At 44.4% G+C, this 24,013-nt stretch overlaps 1 protein-coding gene across 2 annotated transcripts in view; it reads left to right on the top strand.

The window, feature by feature from the left end:
* ELAPOR1 (endosome-lysosome associated apoptosis and autophagy regulator 1) overlaps positions 1-24,013 on the top strand; it is a 51,075-nt gene that overhangs the window by 15,672 nt on the left and 11,390 nt on the right. For both annotated transcript variants that reach the window (XM_028733907.2, XM_028733908.2), the window contains exons 2-12: positions 7,258-7,378; positions 8,470-8,662; positions 16,380-16,527; positions 17,496-17,576; positions 17,733-17,838; positions 17,978-18,127; positions 20,393-20,481; positions 21,423-21,600; positions 22,488-22,616; positions 22,970-23,060; positions 23,579-23,684. In XM_028733907.2, the coding sequence (XP_028589740.2) occupies positions 7,258-7,378; positions 8,470-8,662; positions 16,380-16,527; positions 17,496-17,576; positions 17,733-17,838; positions 17,978-18,127; positions 20,393-20,481; positions 21,423-21,600; positions 22,488-22,616; positions 22,970-23,060; positions 23,579-23,684 (1,392 nt within the window). The remainder of the gene's footprint in view (positions 1-7,257; positions 7,379-8,469; positions 8,663-16,379; positions 16,528-17,495; positions 17,577-17,732; positions 17,839-17,977; positions 18,128-20,392; positions 20,482-21,422; positions 21,601-22,487; positions 22,617-22,969; positions 23,061-23,578; positions 23,685-24,013) is intronic.

The following is a 24,013-nucleotide window of genomic DNA, read 5'->3' as shown; positions in this document are numbered from 1 at the left end:
GGCCATGAAGGAAGGTAGACTCATTCACATTGCTTTTAAACAGTGGTTTAGTGTAACATCCAGACACGACTGAATATATATGAGCTGCTAATGGCTTGTCCTTCGGTGTTTTGCCACGTAAAAAGATACATTTCTCAGCAATCGAAAAAGCACAGGTTGCAATCTCAGTTGGGTGTTTAAGTGACAGAATGCATGAAATGTGCATGAGTGCTTGACTTTGTGTTCCCACATATTTTTTACATCCAACAAACAGCTTTAAAAGCATTGTAGGCTGCTCTAGCTCCATATCTAATTCAAAATGCCGAAAGCTGCTGCATATAAGACAAAGCAAAAATTAAACCAAAAAACCCCCCACAAAAAAAACCCCTGGCATTCAAAGAGGCAAATTGATAGGTCTGGAGGATATTCTGACAATAGCTTGAATTAAGCACACAGAGTGAAGGGTGGGAGGGAAGGCACTGTACCCATTAAACAAGTGCAGGTGGTTGGGATGCAGCGGTGCATCTCACTCAGCATGATTAACCGTGACTGGGAATTGCTCTCCCACAGAGGCCTTTCTCGGTCTTGGGGTGGCACGCTTGCAAAGCAAGTGCTCAGCAGCTGAGCCTCTGCAGGTTCAGTTAAAAGACGGTGGATCCAGCCTGGAAGCTCAACTTGTAGCTGTTACACTTGAGACCTCTTGGACTTGACTTTCATTACAGAAAAGTAGCACTTGTTGTAGCCCTTCTGAGCTTCATCAGGAATTGTACTACGTAATTTTTCCTCCTTCAAGAATTTTACTATCCCAGTGAAATGTTTTAAAAATACTGGAAGCTGGCTACTGGGAATTGCTTGCATAGGCTGAAAGAGAGCAATGCACTGCCCTGTTCTCTGCTTCAACCAGTAATGAGAATTCTGTGCCACTGTGCATACAGATAAGGGCAGGGATCTGGGCCAAATCTCTTGGGCTGAGCCCAAACGATTGCCTTTTGTTCCATGTTAGTTTGTTTTTGTCCTTTTCCATTCTTGTATTTCTCTTTACATGTTTGCCGGGTACACGTGCAGACATCAGTACGGGGATGGAAAGGGACACGAGACATGACAACGAGGGAAACTTCCATTGATGCCAATAGCACTTTCCCTCCTGCTTCAAATAGCAGCTTTTGGGGCAGGGGGCAAGAAAGATTTTTGCCAGGAACATGGCTGACAGACACTGTTAACTGCCCCTTGGTACAGGGTCCAAATCCTGATCCCCCTCGGCCACAAATTATAAGAAAGCTAGGCACATTAATTTCAACCAACCATTTAACATGCCGCCAAGTTTGGCCCCCAGCTTTGCACTGCTGACCCTAGTTTCAAGCACCACCTCCAAGTGACATTCTGCACATCTTTATTTGGAGGGTGATGTTTAGCCCTGTTGAATGCCTGTGATTTGGAAGACTGGGGGTTCCACTCAGCATTGTTCCATGGGCAGATGTACAGTCCACTTACACCAGACAGAGCAAGTACTGAAAAAGTGTGTGTGTTTTTGTCACGGGGTCATGCCTGGTTTTGTTTCTGACTACACACCCGATTTTGCATGGCTCTGCTCCTGAGTAGCTCACTCTCTAGATTCAGCCTCTGTCCCTCTCCCTTCTTGAACACATTCATTAACCTCTTTCTGTTATGTACGTTGTGATGGTAGATGTGATGAAACTAAAATGAAGCCAAGTACATAATCTCCAACACTTTTTGGTTGTGGGGGCAGGGAGCAGAGAAGTGAAATACCCCCTGCAGAAGTTTTACATGGCAAAAGTTTTGCAGTCTTTGGTGGTGCACATATTTGTATTTGGTTGAGGAAAATACTGGGTGCTTTTTAAAAGCACAAAACCCGTAGCATTTTCTCCTGTATTAAAATGCATTTTCTTCCAAAGTCTGATAGTTCTTCTGTGATCAAGTGGCATATACTGTTCTAGAAGAAAATGTCTTGTGGCTGCACCTTTCTGTGAAAACTGGATGTGCTGAGAAAGATCAAGGGATTTCAAAAACCTTCCCTGTCAAACAGTCTTAATATAATAACTCTTGTCTTACCTTTTCCCTTCCCTGATATTCAAGTGCTGTGAAACTTCAAAGGCTTGGCTTGTTTTCAATTGCTATTTTGAACCACTTGCTGTTCATCAGCCTAGGAACAAAATCACTTTTTACACACTAGCTAGATCTAATTTAAATGGTGTTTGAGAAAGGCTCTATATTTTCATGAGCCCTTTGTCTCTTATTAGTTTAAGAAAATGCTAATACAGTGCCAAAACATTGTTTAACATGTCACAAAACTCCAAAGCTTGTTCTGCAACAAAGCTAAATAAGCCTTCTGAATTTAAGTTAAGCAGAAGGAAAAATATATCATGTTTGCACTATAAATGAAGGTGCTGAAGAACTAAACTTTTTCCTTGAACAAGTTCGGCAAAATCCTTTGATTTACTTATTTTTTTCTCTCCTTTTTGCTCTGTATAAAAGAAGAGCAAGACCCTCTCATGCTTGTTTATAGCCTTGCCAACAGAGTTGGAAAGGAGTGCCTGGCCTTTGCCAATGAAGAGTTCACCTGGGTGTGAGAATGAGTACCTCCTCTATGTAGAGAGCACTGCTCTTGGGGCGGGCAAGAGTTTTGGGGCAAGACGGTTCAAACAAGACACAGTATTTATGTACTATGAAAGGCGTGGGGGAGACATGGGAGGCAGCTGCAATGGTTATACATTACAGCAAGGGTTTTTCTTTAACTTGCTTACCTGTGTGGGGTGCTGTGTCCTTGCATCTCCAGTTGTGGGAGCAGAAGGTAACTTGGCATTTGGGCCTGAAGCTCCAAGGTGAGATACTGTACCAGATAAGGTTCCGGGAAGAGGGGTGGAGGCTTCTGCCAAAGTCGAAAGCTGTCAAATCTTCAGTATGGGATTGCATCCTAATTAAATTGCAATTAATTATTTACGTTTGCTTACCATTTTTGAGCTTTTCTTTTGATATACTTCCACACTTGTCTTTATCAGCTCTGAATTTCTCCTGCTGTTTTATTGTCTCTCTCACAGCCCTTTAAAGTTAGCTTCTTTGAGAAATCTTGCATCCTTTTGCCTGACTTGTGTGTGCTTTTGCCTCATTTGACATCTCCCTTTCTGATTAATTTATGCTTATGTCAAACAGAGGCCTCATTATTTGCTTCAGATTCTTTCTTTCTGTTGGTTGCTTCATCAGATCTTTAAAAGATTTGAGTCTCGTACTACTTCTTGGTTTTCATAGGAGCCTCTTAGTTTGGGAGCTCTGGGTTTGCATGTACAGATTGTGCAGAGGTCTGTGCATATTAAGTTGATTGCAAGCAAGCTTTTTTGCATACACTGCCTTAAGTCAAACGTGTGGATGGCAGGTGGAACCAGCAGGTGCCCCATGAAGGGGACAGTGGTAATCCTGTTTGTCACCGTGCAGGCACTTTGAAGGTCTGCAGAGGACTGCAGTTTGACACTACACAGGCTGTAAGAACAAAAGCAGGGCTTTCTCAGCAACATCATTGCTCTTATGCAGCTGCCCTACATGTCTTTGTCCAAATGCAGAGCTTTTTCTCAGGTATATAGATTTGGGTGTTAGAAATAATTAGGTGTTTTGTTTTTTTTAAAAAAAGAAATAATGATGAAATCTTAGAACCTTATTTCTAAACAGATTATAATCTATTCATTTCCTTACTATTTAAATGGGGGGGGGGGAGGGAGTGGGAAGATAAGGTGTTCAACTTGCAGCTTAACACAAAAGGTGATTTTTGCCAGGCTTTAAGGCTAACTCTTCCAGCCGGCTGCATTTGCCTTGAGCATTAGCTTAACTTCTTCATAAACATCCCTCCCTGGCCTCTGCACAGAGGAAGGTGTCGGGTTTTCAAAGTGATTAGCAGGGAACACTTTACCCATGCAGCAGCTGTTCCTCCATATGGATGTGTGGAACACAGTCAAAGATAAGTGAAGGGCAGGGCAGGTGTCCACAGAAAGCAAAGAACCGGCTTTCATCAATCCTGATAAAATTAACATCTGGGAAACTTTTACAAAAGGCTGCCTTTTCGTTGCCACTGTTTCACGTAGGGCTACTTCATGTATTACAAACAGAAAAGAGATTAATCTACATGTCAGGTGATGCGTGAGCAAACTGCCAACCTGGACCTAATCGCTGTGTTGAATTATGCTTAACACCAAAGCACCTTTGTCCACAAAGTGGCACAGCCAGCTCTGACCCTGAATGGTATGGGGATGGTGTGGTGCATTTTTTTTCCCTTTCAAAGAAACCTCCCATTAAATGCTGGAATTCTGGGGTGAATTGGGAATTGGGAATGCACGCCTGATTCTCTGACTCCAGTCCTCTACGTTCCAAGATACTTTAATATTTTGAAAGGTCTTCCCTCCTATTATGCATTATTTTTTTTACATTTATATCCCAACAGTCCTCCAAGGAGCTGAAGGTGCTGTACATAGTTCTCCTCCCTCATTTTATCCTCACAACAACCCTGTGAGGCAGGTTAGGCAGCGACTGGCCCCAAGGTCAGCACCCAGTGAGCTTCATACCACGGGGGGGGGGGGCGTATTTGAACCCCGATCTCCCCGGTCTTAGTGCAACGCTCTCTCGACTACACTACATTGGCTCATAAATATTACTGTATCCAAATAATGAAATCCCAAGCCAGAATGAGATTTTCTGACTCGCTGTAGCTTTTAGAAGAATGCAGCTACAAATGAAATGAGTACCATTAGATCACAAGGAAGGTAGCTGGGGACCAGAATTTGACCTTAGGCAGAGTGAGGCAGCTGCCTCAGGTAGCACATGCTGTGTGGGTGGTGGTGTGGCAGCGAGAAGTTGGATGATAGAGGTAGGTGTGCAGGTCTACCCTGCAAGCCCCACGGGATGTGGTGGAGTGCGCCATCTTTGCTAGTGTTAGTGGTTTGTTTGTTTTTTTAGTGGATCTTTGCTAGTGTTGAAGTAAGATTCAACAGCCGGTCCAGTTGGCTTCTCTACATAGAGTGGACAGCACTAGAGTGCCTTTTACCCCAGGCAGCAAAATGTCTTGAGCCAGCCCTTTCAGGGACAATAGAACACATTATAAAGAGTTTTTATAAGAAAAACATATAAAAAGCATGTTAACCTAGCCACTCGGGGACTTAGCTGGAGATTGCATTTGCTATTAAGCAAACGTATGATATTAATTACATTTGTTCCTAAGAAAGTTACCAATGCATTTGCAAGCCGGCCTTTGTTCTTGTCGGGGAGCAAAACAAGCTTCTCTCTTACGGCATCTAGATTCTGAAGCAAGATAGATCCTAAACAAGGTAGTTTGCTGTATTTTTGTCCCAAGCAAAAGTCAAGATTGTTTTTATGGGAAGGATTTTTGATTTATTTGATTTGTTTGCGTGTTGGCTGCTCTTCGGCCAAGGCTCTCAGAGCAGCTCATAAGAATTAAATAAATAATATACAATGACAGTGTGATAGCTCAGCTAGTAGAGCATGCGACTTAATCTCAGAGTTGTGGGTGCAAGGCCCACATTGGGCAAAAGATTCCTGCATCAAAGGGGGTTGGACAAGGTGACCCTCAGGGTCCCTTCCAGCTCTACAAGTATACGATTCTGTGAATATCAAACTGTACAATATGTTGCCAATAAAGAAGGCAACATTCCAGCATGATGAAACACAAACAAGACGAAAGACCAGGGCAAATAAAAAGGTCCTCACCTGGCACCAAACAGAAAACCAAGGCTGAGGCTGTGTACTACATACCACACATTTTAATGCATCTTACTACCTCCGAAGGAATAACTTTTTCTTTTTATAAATGAAAATTAGATATATTTACAGTTTGAAGCTGGACACAAAAAGGAGAGTTGCTGTTAAGAAAGGAATAAGAGCAGTTGCCCAGTAGGATTGATGAATCTTTATTAAGTTAGTTAATATTAGTGGCTAACAGCAGAACTGAATACATATGAAACATATAGAATGAACACAGAGTCCATTAAACAGATTAAACATATGACCTTTGCATTTTCTACTAAAATGAGAATGGCTACATCATAGCGAGTAGGATATGCCAAAATAAATATATACCGGTAGATCAGCCTCAGAATAAATATGTAGAACAGCCTCGTATGCCTTCATGGCAAAGAAACAGAGCACATTACTTGGTCAGGTGACTCATGGGAGAATTGGTGGACTTGGCTCATTTCCAGAACCATTCTCTCTGGCCCTAGTCAAATACTCCAGGACTCCATCTGTTTAGAGTATTAAAGAAATAATGTTTTGCCTTTTAGGCAACACTTTATATCCGGGTTTCTCCAGGAACCTGTTTAATGAACAACCAGTTTTGTTACACTAATCCCTAATAATGCTAGGATAAACATAGTTTTGTTTGCTAAATATTTAGAATCTAGAGGAGCCCTGAGAATTTAGAGCAGTTGTGAATAAATATGCTTCGTAAAATCAACAACAACCACAACTACAACAGCAACCACAACAATCCCTGCCCCTGGATTCTACCACCCTTCTCTGCATAACTCAGAAATGATGCAGGGAGCGAAGGATGCCTTCCCTGCACCAGGCTTTGTGTGTGATCTCATGTTTTGCAAAGCCAAATCAATAGGTATAGGAAGAGCACTCCCTATTTTCTCTCGCTTGAAAATGTCACCCATCTAGCATTTCCCTTATAAAGAAAACATGGGGTTGTGAATCCTGCGCTTTTTTTCTAACATGTAGACCTGTGGCAGGAGTTGGGGAAATGGGATTTTGCTGCACGTAGTAAGGTAACTGGAGCTCTCATGTACCCTGGCTCTACTATGGATTTGGATAACATTTGCTCATACTCTGCACAACTACAGTACCAGCACAGTTTCTTTCTAGTGGCATAAACACCTTCTCTGGAAATGGGCTTGTAAATGGAATCTCATCTGCTTTAAGGTCTGGCTTGTTATCAACAGAACAGTTATTCAAAACTGTCTTGATTCTGGAATTTGTAGGCATATGCATGGGATTATAAAAGTCCAGTTTATTCTCTGTTAGTATAAATTAGAAGTAGCTGCTCTAGAGAATAGAATTGCATGGCACGTTTAGTGTGTTACCTTAATGTTGGGGCCACCAAATCTAGTTTACATGTTCCTATTGTGCAAAATTCTGCGGCTCTGAGCATAATAACCTGATGTCCTGTGGAGAGCCAATCTTCTATAATAAGTGGGAAAGCATCTATCATTGGTGCTAAATGCGCATGGTGTTATTTCACCCCTGCACTTTCTCTTTCAGTCTGAATACCATTATGAATACACAGCATGTAACAGCCAAGGCTCCAGATGGAGAGTAGCTGTGCCGCACAACCCAGGACTCTGCACCGGCTTGCCAGACCCCATCAAAGGCACAAAATGCTGTAAGCTATGACTGCTGTCACCACACCTTCCCTTTGCATGGTGTATTCCAGCGAACCGGAGGCTCCAGAGCCACGTTGAGCCATGGGGCACGAGATGTCACATCGTGCAGTGTGTTAAAATGAGGTCTACCCCTGTTAATAGTTGAACATTCAGAAGAGAGAGATACCAATTTCATGCTTAGAATATCCTTGAATGCAGGCGGTGACCATTTTTCGTGCATCTGATTGCCGTGCAACCGCCAATGCCTGTGTTGCTTTTGGCCCCAGAAGGGGATGGAATGGGCTTACTTGCGACTGCTGATATGTGCAATGACCCGGAATGCAACCCCCACACAGGTGGAGAGTTGCTTGTATTTTGTTTATGTTAACTTCCCACACACAATCAGAAAGTTAGCATTGGCATATTTGACTTGAAATTGACAAGTTGCTGAAATTTTGTAATGATGCACTTAGATACAAATTTGGACACCACCCCCCCAATGTTAATGGCTGGGGGAGTGGGAGGATGGTGCAGTATTGCCTCTCCATTGCTGATGGTGCTCTGCTGTGCCAGAGGTCCTGAGCTTCTCTCTGACAGGTGGGAAGCTTCTGCTGGTGGGTTTTCCCATTGGCAGTAAACAACAGAAAGCCTTGAAATGGGACGTTGCAGGGCACCAGAGGCTTTGAGTCTGTTGGATCCAAAGCCCCACGGATTCCCACAGGGGCCAGATCCTATAACTAGTTAATAAGCAAACCAGGATTAGGAACCATAGTTACATCTTGGTTTGTTCTCATTCAATGAATTTTAAGCAAACCACAATTCTTGGAGTCTGGATCTTGTAGGGAACTGTGGTTTGAAATTGTATAAGAAGCTACACCAGTGGTGAACTTAGATGCGTATGGGAAACAGAAGCAGGACATGAGCACAGTAGGACTCTCCCAAGTTGTGATTCTTATTAAGTGGCAACCCACAGATTCCCAGAGTTCAGTCTGGCCAGGGCAAATGCATTGGGGCAGCATGTTATATAAATCCTAGGAATCACTCAAGGAAGTCTCTGTTTGGTTTTCATTTTTCCTTTTCCCCTGATCAGTTTTTCTCTTCTGCATTTCAGCATTTTCCTGCAAAGCTGGCGAATTCTTGGACATGAAGAACCAGTCATGCATGCCGTGTGCAGAGGGCACATATTCTCTGGGCACTGGCATCAGGTTCGACGAGTGGGATGAGCTGCCCCATGGTTTTGACAACAAAGCAACCAACCTTGAAATTGATTACAGCTTCTCAGAGTCCTTGGGAAACTGCAGCCTGTGAGTGAGCTTGTTGCTCTCATTTCTGCTAGAGCACATCATTATCACATAGACTGCTGATTCTAAAAGCTAAACACGATGTTTAAGTGGGGGTGCTTGTGAATTTCTCCACAGATCCTGAGGGTCTGAATTACCCAGTCTTGTTTTTGGAGTCTCCTCTTGCTAGTCTCCTGCCTTTGCTAGTCTCCTGCCTTTGATTTCTAGACTGCTGCACGTGCTCAGTTGATGCCATTCTCAATTGTAGCTTCCCCTCCCTCCTCACAGCTAGGTGATTCACATCAGCATGTATGCATATGGATTAAATCTCTGTGCAAAAAAAGGAATCCTGATGTGGTTGCATCAAGGTTCAATTTTAAACTATGATTTAATCAATATGTATATGTGCTGGTGTGGATTAGTCACTTTAGGGGGCGGGGGGGGGGGGGGAGGAGGAAGAGCCATGAACTGCAAATTGAGCAATGTGCCAAGTAAAAAAACTAACTTTAGAATTCTCCAAGCCAAACCAAAAGGCAGGCAAAGCAGGATGTGGAACAGAGCAACCCCAGAGGATAGCGATGGGATGGGATGGAAAAGGGAAATACTCTCTTCCCTAAGTTTGATCAGTTGCTGCACTGTGTCTATAGTAGGGCTGGCCCAAGATGTTTCGGCATTGGAGGTGAACCACAAAATGGTGCTCCCCCATGCCAGGGAACAAGGGGGTGAGTGATGATCTACAGCAGGGGAAAGTGTGGGTGTCGGGGGGGGGAGGGCTCTTGCATGAGGAAAGAGGCCCACTCTGAATCACATTGGGCTGGTACAGAGCCAGGAGACCCCAAAGGGTAGTCCCTGCCATTTTCTTCATAAGGGTGGGAGGGCACCAACAGCACCTCCTATTTGCTGAGAGCATGCAGTGGAGGCAGCATGGTGGTGCGGAGGAGGAGGAGGAGGAGGAGGAGGAGGAGGATGCAGATCCAGCATCCAAGTAGCCTGTCCTAGCTGTTGCTGCCCCCATGGCAGCAGCAATGGACAATGCATTTTTTTGAGGCCAGATTTGCTGCATTTGTGGATCTTGCTGCCTGAGGCGGCTTCCTCACCTTACCTCATAGGTGGGCCAGCCCTGGTATATAGATGAAATGGTAAGTTCATGTGCACCAGCACCCTAGCATTTCTGACATTTGGCACTCTGTGTGTGAGTGTGTAAATTCTCCCAATGTGACCAGAATTCTTCACCAGGGTTAAGTAAATTAAATACATTTTGCATATATTTACTTACTGTGCATAATTCAGTTTGCTTCCCCTAATCATAAGAGACAAAGAGGATATATAATGCACTGAATCCCCATTTCCTGCCAGCTGAAATTCTGTCTCCCCTTTGCACCTGAGATTTCACTTATTTTGCAGCCATATAGACTAGACTCTCATTTTGGTTTGGTTTTTAAAAGGAAAGCCCAGGTTCCAGACTGGTATGGTCACACAGTAGTAAGATACAGACAGTTGATTAAGTTTTAATTGCAATAGCAGATTCTGTCATTGCTCCCACTGGGTTATTTTGACCTGCTAATTTTTACCTAGGGAACAGATATTGTGACTTTCTCATTTTTAAGTCCAGGGATTTGTTTGCTTACAAAACAGACAGCCATTTAATTTCTAAATAAAAAAGTACATTACTAGATTCTGACAAATTTATTGCTTTATGAATTATAGCCCCAGGAATAGTTCACAGCAGTATTGGGTTTTTTAAAACATTTAAAATTAAACAGACTTCACTGCAGAAATGTACCAGCATATTATTTTTCAGTAATTTCCTAAAGTATTGTAATGTGGTTAGTTTGTAAAATCAGTTCAAACAGTATTTAATAGCTTTATTTTCTATTCTAATTTCTCCCCCTTGGAAGTGACAAAACTATAGGGGGTGGGAAATCAATGTTTTGCAAAATGGGTACAAAGTGCTAAAGGAAAAGGAATAATTTTAACATTAGATGCCTTTATGTAAAGGCAAATGTGTGCCAGGGGAGCGGTGTATTATTTCCTTCATTTAAAGGCCATCTTTGAAATTTCAGTTTTTGCTTCTTAGCAGAAAAGGAAGATGGAAAAATAACTTCTACTGCAGGTGTTTAATATGAATCTCCATTCAATTTTAATGAGCACATTATTTTTCGTCTGTCACTTCTAGTTTGCATCTTTTTAATTATGAAGAATACTATTAGTCAAATAGTATATAGAGAAGATTTGTTGTCAGTTATTTTAATTTCTCTTGACATGCCTTGTTTTACGTTCTGCTCTGAGATCTCTGCTCAAGCAGTCCAGACCACTATATATCTCCCTGTCTGGGAAAGCTTTGGATGAGACATAAGTAGGCCTCCCCCAGTGAAAAACTGCCTATATTGCTTGGGGGGGGGGGGACTCCACACCAACAGAAATACATCTGCCCACCCACAGATTGCTGGGCAGGTGAAAATGCACCCACCAGCAGCTAACCTTGTGGAGAACCCCAAAACGGGGGGCAGGATTACCCTCAGCAATGGAGACAGGAGGTATGGTGGAAAGGGAGGGGGGAAACACCAACCTGGGGTGAAGGCAGGGACCCAAGCTCAATAGTGCTAGGAGAGAAACCAAATCCAGAGGGTAATGGGAAGGAGGAAAACCCAACACAGCAAACTGCAGGAAGCAAAACTCAATGTTAGTGTGGGGGGGATGAGTGGGTTCACATCCAGGGGAGTAAGTTTTCTGGTGGGTGCCAGAGGGGCACCAAGCATTAGGAAACAGCAGCTGATGGGGCAGGCAGAGGAGCTAATGAAGGGATGAAAGATGTGGAACTGTGGTGGGAGCAAGTAGCTGGATGAGGGGAGGAAGAGTTGCTGGGAGGGGCCCAGCCACAGGAAGAAAGGAGAAGTGGTGGAAGGCCACAGTGATTGATAGCTGGGGGTGCATTCAGAAGGCTGCAGAAATCAGCAGGATTTGCTAATATTATGGGCTGAATAATTGCTTGCCTGTGCAGCCTCCATCATCCTCCGTGCCCTGGCAGGGGTTTCTGCCCAGCAACATATTCCACCATGGGCAGCTTCTGATGGGTTGCACTGCTTTGGTGACTGATTTATGGGATCAAGTCATGGAAGCACCGGTGTCTCATTGTCAGCTTTCTGAACACCCATTTGATCACCACATGGGTAGTACAGTGTGCCCTATAATAGTGCCTATCTGGAGTTACAGAGAAAGTGGCACATAAGTGCATTTGAGAGGATTGGCTCCCTCTGCCTCCACCATTGCATGACAGGTTCCACCTGCAAGCAATGGAATGACACCTTTGGTGCCATCAGGAAATGAGCCTGGGAACTAATCTGCTCCTGCGTGATATTAATGGAGGCTTTGAACAAAGCCTTGGAGGCAGGTAAGAAGATCCTTGCCCATCAAAGACACGGACAACAGCCAGAGTGATGTCGGTAATGTATCAGTGGCCTCGATTCCCAAGGATCTTTCAGGGATGGGAGAGGTGGTGGTGCAGTGCCAGCACCAGTGGAGGAAGGTGTGGCTATTGAGGCTGTCCAACCAGCTCAGCTGCACAGCCTCTCCCCAATGTATCCCAGAGGTGGGTGTGCATTCTCTTTGTGGATGAGTTGCATCCTCTCTGCACTCTGGCTTCAGTGAGTATGTCTCGGCAGAGTTGCCAGCCACAAAGATCAGCACCATGGACAGCACTTGAGCTGTCTTCTGCTCACATGCATTCTGCGCCTCTGAGGCCCAGTAGCCCTCATGGACATGGTGGTTGGCCTCCCGCTTGCTGCCTTGCTGGGCGCTGTGGCTGCCATTCAGCAGGGTAGGTCTGCACAAGATCCTGAGATGCCACTGCCTCAACCACCCAACAGACCCCAGACCAGCACTTATGCCACCTATGGACCTGGACCATAGGAGACTGAGGAGAGGATGATCCTCATATGGGAGTGGAAGAACAATGAAACTCCTAGCAGCTTGGGAGGGGCAGGCCCAATCCAGGGAATGTTGGGGTGAATGATGGGGGCAGTACCCTCTCCAATGCTAAGGATTTGTCTTTGGAGGGCTGCAACAGGGAGTGGAAAGGGGTGATCAGCAGTGACAGCAGGCTTCGTCTTGGGGACACTGCACTGTTGGTGGGTCATTGTCTGCTGGAGGTGAGGGATGCAGGAGGAATGGGAGGTGGCTTTGGAGGACGAGGCTACAGACAACTTATTTGGATGAATCAAGAGTGAACTAAGATGCTACAAACTTACAGATCAACTTCAAACAAGCATTGGATCAAGGAATTAAGCATATAAATCATGAAGCAGGGTTGTTAAGGTCTGGTGAATCTGTACAGGTTTTTCTTTTCCTTACATGACCATCTTAAATGAAGTTTCTCCAGCTGTGTTTGTGTCCTCCCTGCAGAAACACATCTCCTCAAATGCAATATTCCTCTAACAATAATATCTCTCAAATTCCTTGTCACTATCCTGGAGTTTTGGTTGTTCCTTTCAGAACATGAGGCTTAAGAGGGCTGTTTTGCCTGACTTGCTTTTCAGCTGGAATGTAAAGCTTCAGATCTACACTCACCAAAATTCTTTCTACTTAATTGCATCTGCACCCCACCCTTTTCCCAAGGAGCTTAGGTTGGCATACATGGCTGTCTACCCCCATTTTACCCAGCTATCCCTTAAGGCCGAGACAGTGACTTGTGCAAGGTCCACCCAGGGAGCTTCATGGCTGAGTGTGGCTTTGGACCTGGATTTCCCTGGTCCTGGTTGGATTTTTAACCATGTTGGCTTTGAGTGCCTCTCTCCTGCGTTCTCTTCTGCACTGACAGTGATCCCACATTCACATAATTAGCACAAAGGCGCAAAGCCTGTTTAAAGATACAGTGTGTAATGTGGGTGTGCTAATGTCTGCATATGAGTAAGGTGGTGCGGAGGAGGAACCTAACCCTTACCTTTTGTTTTGGAGCAGCCTGCCAGTGCATTTAATTAGAAACCATGCATCTTGGAAAATTCATGTGGCGTGCCTATATTCTTCCTTGCTGCTAGTCTGTTAATAGGAGGCAATGCAAACCTGCCCCTGTGTCTGTCTCCCCAGGTCAGGAAGGCTTAGAAGGGAACTGGTGTGGGGGGCCTCCAGTTCTGAGGCAGGGATATCCAGATCCAATGGCCTTTCATGGTCACTGGCAATATGGAGATCTTCTGAAAGATGCTGGTCCTCTTTTGAAGAGAATCCAGGTCTGCAGTCTGGGCAGGGCTGACTCCTCCCACACATTGCTGTCCACAAAGATAGGCCTGTACTGTAGCTTCCTATGTTGTCAGTAGAACAGGGGAGTCTGTTCTGGTCCATTAGTGAAGATTGGAAGGCAACCTACCACATTGACCTCAATTTAGATAGCTGTCCTAGCTGCCACAGTAGCACTAGCTGATCTCTGCCATAGCCCAGTCACCTGGAGTTGAGTCATTCCTGTTTTGAGATTACTTGTACTTTTTAATCCTGATAGGAAAATGGATGTTAAGCCTAAAACTGTTTTAGTGAGGATATTTTGTGAAGCCTGGATTTGAAGGGGTACAGTGTGTTAGCTCTGCTTTACAAGCTCTGGGGCTTTAAGCCTGTCCATTGGCCTCAAATGCTCCGACGAGCGGAGCCCAGGACTGCCACCTTGTTTTCCTGCCTGGTGCTTTAATCATTTTGATGCTGAAGATAAGCTAGCTCAGACTCGTCAGACAGAAGACGTCCTTTAAAGAGTGTTTTTTGCTGAAAAACTCAACACCATGGTGCTGAAAAGTGTTTGTGCAACTTGCAAATGTAACCTACTTCTCATATCACTTAAATTATTCATCAAACTTCTAAGCACAGTTGTAGAAGCAGAGGGGCAGATTATTACCATTGCTGGTTCGTCTCATTAAGTAAAGGTCTGTCTGGTTCCTCCAGTTTGCCTTAGATCCAGGATACCTTTCATGGAGTGGTTGGCAATGATGCATGTGAAAGGTTCTGAGTTCCTCTTGCTGAAAAGAACAGGAGCAAGTGGCCTTTTTGTTTTCATAAATGTGTATGAAATCCCAAAGCATGCCGTTTATAGTATGTATTTTTGGCTTTTATCTCTCTTCTGCTGCAAAGTGAAGAAGATGTTTGCATATTTTTTCAGACTGAAAATGATGAGCTGAGGGGAAAGAATGGGCTTCACAGACTGTGGAACACTTCTGATTGATCAGGAAGTGTAATTTTGGGGGGGATGGAGGCTTGTATTAAGTCTGGAAGAAAACAGGCAGGTATAATATGAGGGGAGGGGGAGAATGGGGTTGAAGAAGAACAGATGGTAAGAGAGGCATGTGTAACTAGATGACAATGAGGACCTCACAAATACACACACACAGAGAAAGAGAACTTATAGTTCTTTCCCCTCTCACCGCCACCACCCACCGCGGTTTTCTCTCCTCTGCCCCTCCTTCATGCTTGTCATTTGTCAGAGAAGCTAAAGGCACCTCTTACCTTTCATTTCCAGAAGTCTTTACAGCCACCTTCACCCCATTACTGTCTGCACATCAGCGCAGGGCAAATCAGCATCGCTACCCTTGGCCATGTTTTCCTGCTTCCACCTCCATCCAGTTTTATCACCCAAAGTGACACTGTTTGGCATTAGAAGCAAGCATGATGATAATCACCACAATTTCTTTTACTTCTTTCTGAATTAAGTAAACTGATGATGTGTGAAATTAAACCAAGTTTCCCTTAGGGCAGTATCATCAACCTTGAGATCCTGTCTGCCCCTCTAAAGTTTGAGACCCTGCATGTTCCTCCACCGACTGCTTTGCCTGTCCTTTCCCCTTCTTGCTATGATTCTGATTTTACTCCATAGTAGGCAGAGAAACAGGGTAGGGAAGAGAACCAGGACTGGGCTAAGAGGCACAAGAGATGCATCATCTGCCCCTGTCTTGGAGCATGTGAAGGATATAGATGGAAGTTTTGGGTTAACACCCGTCCACTTTGGTTCTTACTTCTGCTTGCTGCCTTTTCATTTTCCCACTCCCTTTAATGAGAGAATAAACTGCACATCTCCAGCTTGTAAATTTGGGGCTTTCTATTTGAATGGCATGACGGGGACATTCAGCTATCCCCCCCCCCCCCCAGGTTACAAGACCTGCCAAATTTCAGCCAGATTGGCAAAGGGTCTCCATTTTAGTTAAGACCCCCACATTCCTATTTCACCTTTGCCTTACATTACAACAGATGTAAAATAAGGGTGGGTGCATTTCTTTTTTTTTTTTCTTCAGTTGCTTTAGAAATGATTGCACAAAACAGAACCTGTGCTTTGTCCCCTTGTAATTGCATCTACCATTCTGCAGCCTCATGCTGTGGCCTAGCATATAATGAGTGTGTGATATACAGGGAATATACTGACCCTTGTGGAATAGACTTGAATACGTCAGTAAAAATGCCAACATGGCTCAGCTAAGTGCAGCCTGCTGAAGTATTGTTGATCTCCAGATAAAATCAAACCTGGCACAGACTTATCTGGAGACCATGCAGTTTCTGGGCAATTTTGTATATTAGCTACAATGGTGGAACAAATCCTTCATAAATATTACACCCATATTTCAGTGGAGACGTAACATCTGGCATTTGTGCTTTTAGCTTTCTTACCCATCTCTCCTGTTAATGTAACTCTCTTGTAATGTTTAGGGAGTGTCTGTTCTCTGGAACTGTACAGTAGCACTCCCTTAACAGCTGGGCTTTTCTCTTTGTTCTGTTCCAGGTCAACGTGGAGTCTTAAGGGAGATTACATTGCCTCCAACACAGATGAGTGCACAGCCACTCTGGTGTATGCTGTTAATCTGAAGCAATCTGGCACCGTCTCATTTGAGTATATCTACCAAGACAGCAGCATCGTCTTTGAGTTCTTTGTATGTTTCCTATAACTCAATCCACCTTGCTAATATTGCATGCAAAGTGAGGGAGGATTTCTTCTGGGCACTGTCTTTACCTATATGACCACCTCTGCATTAGTTTTCACTTTCTGGGCCACCTATATGACCACCTCTGCATTAGTTTTCACTTTCTGGATGTTGCATCTTGTTGCAGTCAAGGACAAGGATTCCTGGTATTTAAACCAGAAAACATGGAAGGAGGTTCGTTTTTGTGTTGCTGGCAATTCATTTAGCCTCCCTCTAAACTGTTCCTTCTTGGACTTCATCCGGTGACAAATGAATTTTGGCAGCAGTTATTTTTGCAGTCCTTTCAAGATACAGTGGTTCCCCTTCTTTAGCGCTTCAAAGATAATGATGCTCATTTAAAACAACAGCATTATTACTTTGGCATCTCCTCTCCTCCCTATTCACTACAATACAGTAGCCAAGAAGACTTTTCCAACATTTATACCATCTCCAGGGCCATTAACATATACCACTGTGTTCTTTAAAGTGCACTTCAGATAACTTAACAACTCTGAAGTGTATTGAGGTGCATTTTAATACAATTTCTTTCATAGAAGTGGCTCTTCCTCTACATTGCTTTAAGAAAGTGGGTAGATACAGGAATGGTTGCCTTGAGTGTCAAAATGGACACAAAACCATTTAACTTCTTAAAAATCTCTGAACAATGTGCTCTAGGTTTGCTGCTGGAGGATTAGTTAGGGTATTTTCTCCATCTTGTACTTTGTAGGAGCCCAGAGAAACCTACAGCAGCCTATCTTTCCATCCTTTAAAGCTATGCATACATTCTCTCTACACTACATCATTAGAACTTGGTCCTACAAAAGAGTTTTGACCTCCAGCAGCAAAAATGTTAATTTTACTGTGATATCTTAAACTGACTCCTACAAATCAACTTATTTACCCCATTCATCCTCATCCCACGTTCTCATTTGTTGCAGATTCAGAATGATCAGTGCCAGCCAACCGTAGAGGAGTCACGATGGATGAGAACCACAGAGAAAGGGTGGGAGACGCACACTGTAAGTGCACATTGCTCCTTAACTGTGCTTATAGCCAGCAGGGGCTTGGAGAAGGAGACCTGTGTGTGCTTCTGGGACTCAGTACTGAAGTCCCAAACGGTACAGCCTTTTAGTATCAGCTGGGACTTGAACTGTCTGTGCTTCGAACATTTGCAGGTGGAGCTGAGTCAGGGCAACAATGTTCTGTTTTGGAGAACGACAGCCTTCTCTGTGTGGTCCAAAACTCCCAAGCCTGTGTTGGTGAGGAACATTGAGATTACAGGTTTGTGTTTGGTTGGTGCATGTCTCGGGTCTGATGCCACTATGCAAGCTGTCGTTGTGCCCAGCAGCGGCTAAAAGGTTTTTTTCCCTCTCTTGCACTGCTATCCAACCTCACCCCTTTCCTCCCCCCTGTTCCCTAGGAGTAGCCTTCACTTCTGAATGCTTTCCCTGCAAGGCAGGCACCTACACAGCCAAATTAGGTTCTTCCTTCTGCCAGCCGTGCCCAGCAAACTCCTACTCCAGCAAAACAGCTACTTCCTGCCACCAGTGCGAGCCAACAATGTACTCAGGTAAGCACCTTAGCTAATTATCAGAAAACTTACGAAGGAGGCTGATTTATGACTTTGGAGTATAGGAAGCTGCTTTTATATGGAGTCCATCTTGCTCAATATTGTCTACACTGACTGGCAGTGGCTCTCCAGGGTTTCAGGCAGGAGTCTCTCCCAGCCCTACCTGGGGATTGAACTTGGGACCTTCTATATGCAAGGCAGGGGCAGTACCACTGAGCTATGGTCTATTCCCATAGCTTTACTAAGCAAAAGTATCCCACATCCCCAGCTGTTTGCCCAGCTTCCAAGTTCAGTTGAATATGCTACCTAAATCTTCCTGCCAGCTTAGAACCCATTGCACCTGCTCTAACGAAGAAAATCCAGTTGCTCTCCTTTCTCCTCTTCAAAAATGTAATTAATGTAGCCACGTTCTTTCCCCTGTTTCTGTAAGAGGCTAAGTCTGCAGTTTGGGTACTGCTTTTGCTTTGGCTTGTAATGATTTGGCATCATCCCTCTGATCACACACACACACACACACACACACACACACACACACACCATTTTCTTTCTCCCAGTAACATTCACAAGCATGTGAAACTGAGGGGGAGAGGAGGGAAAACAGTAAGCGAAGATGAAACCAAAAGCCTGGGGTAGCCAGTGTAGTGCCCACCCAGATGAGCCTCAGTCAGCCCAAACCAGCATAGACAGTGGGTCAAAGATGATGGGAGCTCCTGGGAGACAGCCCATTAGCTATCCTTGCCAAAAACTATTTCTAAGCAGTTTCCATTAACACAAGCACCAAGAAGCATTGTTTTAACTTCCTCCTGCCTTATTGATAGTGAGGCATTTAAAAGTGCAGTTATTTAAATTCCCTTCATCGTTGGAGGGTGTTGTTGGTATGCTTAGAAGCATTTATTATTGCAAGCTGGAAGCATAGGGAAACCCCCCCCCCCCAGCTTTTGCATGCCCACTTGGGTGCCATTTTCCTTCTTCCCTGGGCATTTGATAAGTTTGAGAAAGTTGCGGGGTGGGGACTGGCAAGCAAGATTACTTGCTACGATGGAGAAATTAGCCCAGGCTGGATCTATATGAGCTTTGGAAAATTACTGGGGAAATCTTGAGCTTTTTCAGAGAATTCTCCAAACGAAAGTTTGGAAAGATCTAGCCCATTAAATGTAGGCACATTTTTATCCTCTCCATGGAAAGTAGGTCTAAGTCTCAAGCAGATTTTTGATCCGTAGTTCTGTGTTTTTGGAGGAATTTTACACAGCTGGATTTGGGGCATCGTTCTCATGTATTGCTCTCTGCATAATGAGGGGTATGTTTTGTTAGGGCCTTCATGCTTTCAGCATAATTTGCTCAGTTCTATGGAACTCTGCCTTGCAGAAAGACTTGGACAGTTACTCTCAAATTACAGGCTCATAGCAATTTCATTCCTCTTTGTGGTTGCTTAGAATCACAGAATTGTAGAGTTTGAAGGGGCCACAACGGTCATTTAGTCCAACCACCTGCAATGCAGCAATCTTTTGCCCAGCATGGGGCTTGAACCCATGACTCTTGAGATTAAGAGTCTCATGTTCTACCGACTTAGCTATCTCAGGCTTGCATCATATCTGGCGAGTGCAGTATCAGTGTTGTCTGTTCCCCTATAAGAAGTGGCAGCAGTTGTCACATCAGACTGCGGCATTTTGATTTGTTGCTGTCGTGCAGGAAGACTTTGACTTGATCAGCTTCAAAACCTTATGCTTGAAGCATTTTACCAGGCTGCTGGAAACTATAGGGGGAAACAATGGACCTTGGGTTTCCCCTTTCCTCCATGGGGAAGAGAGTATTCAACTTAATGACAAAATGCTCCATCTTCAGGGCAAAATCCCTGCAATTTTCTCATCAATTGCTGCCACTTTTTCTTACCCTAAAAAGGCTGGGAACTGCCTGCTCCTTTAACATGATACAAAAATGTATTCTTTGTTCCCATCAAATTCAATTGTCTTAAGCAAATATAAGGCAAATGGCTTCTAACAATTTCTAGGAGAACAAACGTTGGAACTGAAGCCTGAAACGACCTGTACATCTGCAAACATACACACACTGCCCTTCTCATTGCTCCGGTTAAATACACTGAATAGATTTATGGTGTCCATGATTAGTACCTGCTACACAGCGATAAAATATGGGCATGTGTGTGAGATGGGCATGGCACCTTTCTGAAGTTCCTTCTGAGTTGTTGCTAGATTGATTCTTTCATGCTCACGTGGTTTTAACCATTGTTTCCTCTTTTCAATAAAGAACCAGGTTCAGCATCATGCAAGCCACGCCCAGCTTGCACAGATAAGGATTATTTTTATACTCATACAGCCTGTGATACCAATGGAGAGGTAATTCACCTTCTGGATTTCCTTGTTTGTGTTGGTGGCGTTTAAATAATGAACATTTCTTGTTTAGCTTTTTGACGTACACAGCTATAGAGCTTACCTTTAAGGGAAAAGACCGTACTGCAAAGCATTGTTCATGCTTTAATAAGCAGGGGCATAAGGAGTAAGTGAGCATGCAGGAATATAAAGGAGTCAGGCCCTGAAGATGGCATGGCTGGCTAAGCCTACCCACCTCTTTTAATAAGCAGAACCTACTGCTGCTGGTTTCTCCTTATTAGAAGAGGTGTATGGCCCTGGAAAGGCCTCACCTCCTTGTCTACCTCAGGAAGAGGGAAGAGGGAAGTGGCTACAGCGGGATGTGGCATGAACCTGCAGGCTTCCTTCTCTTGGTGGTGGTGTGTGGTGACGAAGGGGAGAAACTTGTTCTTCCCATCATCATGCCACCGCCACCAAGAGAAGGAAGCCTAAATGGGACAATAAGGGGAGAAACACTTTCTCCCCTTGTGTCCTGCCTCAGAGAAGGAAGCCTGTGCAGGATTCCTTGCAGTGACAGACTTTGGGGTCTCCTGCCCTCTGGGGCAAAATGTATCACGCCGGCACTGGCACCTGGTGTCACTGTGAAAGCAGAATGTTGGGGTAGTTGGGTCAATTCAAGCAAGGCTCTTCTTATCACTGCTGTGTGCAAAGAGCACCCCCATGTGGACCATTTCATACTGACAGTATATTACTAAACTTGGGGAGGGAACTCAGAACACCCGGGAGTAAGAGGAGGAGGAGCTAATATCTTGGGGCTTCTTTCCTGGAATATTCTCATAATGCTTTTTGCAGATGGGCAGAGAGCCTGTGTAATTGTTGTTCATGTAAAGAGATATCTAGGCATTGCACAGCTTTTTGCGGATTAAAGTGTAGAAATGTTTGCTCCTATCTCTTTCTTATATCAACAGACTCAGTTAATGTATAAGTGGGCCGAACCAAAGATCTGCAGCGAGGAGCTCCCCGGTTCTGTAGAATTGCCTGCTTCTGGTGTAAAAACTACATGCCCACCTTGCAATCCTGGTTTTTTCAAGACAAACACCAGTTCCTGTGAGCCCTGCCCATACGGATCATATTCAAATGGGTCTGGTAATGCTGTTCTGTTCTTTCCTTCTTGACTGGCCAAATTGTCACGTGAATTACTTTCTTTAAAATGTTTCAATGAATAGGGACCTGTGCAGTGTCAGTGGGGATGCATACAGGGAACCTGAAGTTATTGATTTAGAGTTGATGTTATTTATGCTTACTGCATTCAGAGGTGGCATAAAAAGGAGCCCAGTCTTTGTGTGAGCTCTTCATTTTCCTATTCTTCGTTACTGCTCATAATTCCACATTCTTGCCAATGGCAACAGAGTTGTAAGGTAGAATACAGCTCATGGAACTGGCTGCTTTGTCCTTACACAGATAGCTCCTCTTTGTCACTTACTTGATTAAAAACAGCAACAACAAAAATGCATGATATGACACTCCCCTTCTATCAGGAAATTCATTGGTAATTTGCAGAAGCGGCTACCAGCCTATTCTTAGGGTTTGCTTAACCAACCACTTTTGCAAATGGAAGAATCAATATGCAACGACTCTCCTGGTAAAGGCCTGCAAGGTAATATTATCTTGTGGTAGCAGTGTAAGTGTAAGTCCTGGAAAACACTTCCCCCCCCTAGTATATGTCAAGATACCGCAAAATAGTGGCTAGAACTCACCGGGCCATTTTGCCACTTGGATATCAAGTGGGAAAGCTCTGCCCAAGGGGATTTTTCCACCTGAAAAAAGTGTGCAGTATATGTTCAGTAGGCATGCGCATGTGCACACCACTGAAGCATGTTGCTGCCAAGCCTGCCTCTGTATAGGTTATTCTCATTCTTTGTTTCAGAAAGGGCTGCTAGCGCCCACCAGCCTCCTAGTGACAGCCTTCCACATGGGAGTTCATTCCTCCTCCCGAGTTTCAGCATTGTAATGTTGCTTCCTTCTGTTCTCAGGTTGCATCAACTGCACCGTTGGGACTGAACCAGCTCTAGGCTTTGAATACAAATGGTGGAACACGCTGCCAGCAAACATGGAGACGACGGTCCTCAGTGGAACCAGTTTTGAATATAAGGGAATGGCAGGTATCTTCATGGGCACATATTAACCCGAGGCGTTGGGGCAGTTCTTGCATGGGTGGGCACTGTCATGTTGTGAGGTCTCTTGCCCCTTCAAGCAGTGGGGAAGTTCACAGTGCAGTGACGCTTGCTCATTCCACTCGTAGTGTCAGATGTTGCCAGATCAAAGAGAGGGGAGATACAGGGCTGCCTGCTTTCAGCAGCCGTCATGCTAAATGGTCTAGTTCTGGCCTCAGGCAACTGGACTTCCCGTGTCTCTGAGAAGTATGTAAGCGTTTATAGAGCTGTGTATTTAATGATATCCAGCTGAAGTAATGCCCTTTCACAGAATGGAGATGGTGTTCTGTCTGCTGTTTCAGGGTGGGAAGTAGCTGGTGACTACATCTACACAGCAGCAGGAGCCTCTGACAATGACTTCATGATACTGACACTGGTGATTCCTGGGTTCAGGTGAGTATGTAGCTGAGCTGGCGATGGCAAGCCTATGCATCCAAAATGCAGTAGGAGCACTGAGTCCAAGCAGTGGGACCTTCTCCCCTTTAAGAGTGTGCTGCTTGCATTACTTCTTCCACAATCCTTAACTCACTGTGCTCATTAGTGAACAATAACAGAAAGAATGAATGAGGGATTGAGTTGGCTTTTCAGTTTAACAAATCCTTGAAACATATATGAGCTCTCAGCAGCTGCCTGATTTTTGCCATGTCCTGAAACCAGCCATTCTTTCAATGTATGCGTGTGACTGGAGTGCTTGATTTTATTGGACCGGCCATCCTCAGATTATTCAATTGTGTTCCGAACAAGAGCATAAGCTGAGGGAAACATTCAGATTCATGGCTTGCTGAAGTAAGCCTTGCTAACTGAGGTGGTCTGTTTCCAGACATTCCTGCTCCCATCTCCTGTCCTTGCTCTGTTTTCAGCAAGACCTTGAGCAAATAGATACCCCCTGAGTTTTGCTTGCTCTCTTGCAGTTCCCCACAATCGGTGATGGAGGACTCCGAAAGTAAAGAGATTGCAAGAATCACATTCGTCTTTGAAACGATCTGCAGTATGAGTTGTGAGCTTTATTTCATGGTGGTAAGTTGATCCAGCTTCTTCCAGAGTGGATAAGCTTTCTCTTGCTTAGTTTGCCTTGGGGTTTTGTGTTCCCAAGGCACAACAGGCTGTGGAAGGCACATGCCCCTTCTTCCTCTGTAGTTGATGCCTTTAGAAAAAGAGGCAAATCTCTTGGCTGTTTCCCAATTCCGGAAACTTTCACCTGAAATCAATATATTCCTATGGGGATATTTTCAAAGGTACAATAGCCCACCTGCATCCTGTGGTTACAGCTCTGTGAGGACTCTGTGTCAAAATGCCACCATGGTGGCGAGAAAAATAAATATAGGTATACCACCTGTTGGTATGTT

This window comes from Podarcis muralis, chromosome 5 (genome assembly GCF_964188315.1).
Source record: "Podarcis muralis chromosome 5, rPodMur119.hap1.1, whole genome shotgun sequence".
NCBI classification, from domain to species: domain Eukaryota; kingdom Metazoa; phylum Chordata; class Lepidosauria; order Squamata; family Lacertidae; genus Podarcis; species Podarcis muralis.
Note: the sequence above shows the minus strand (reverse complement) of the source record. Positions and strands in the feature narration are given on the sequence as shown.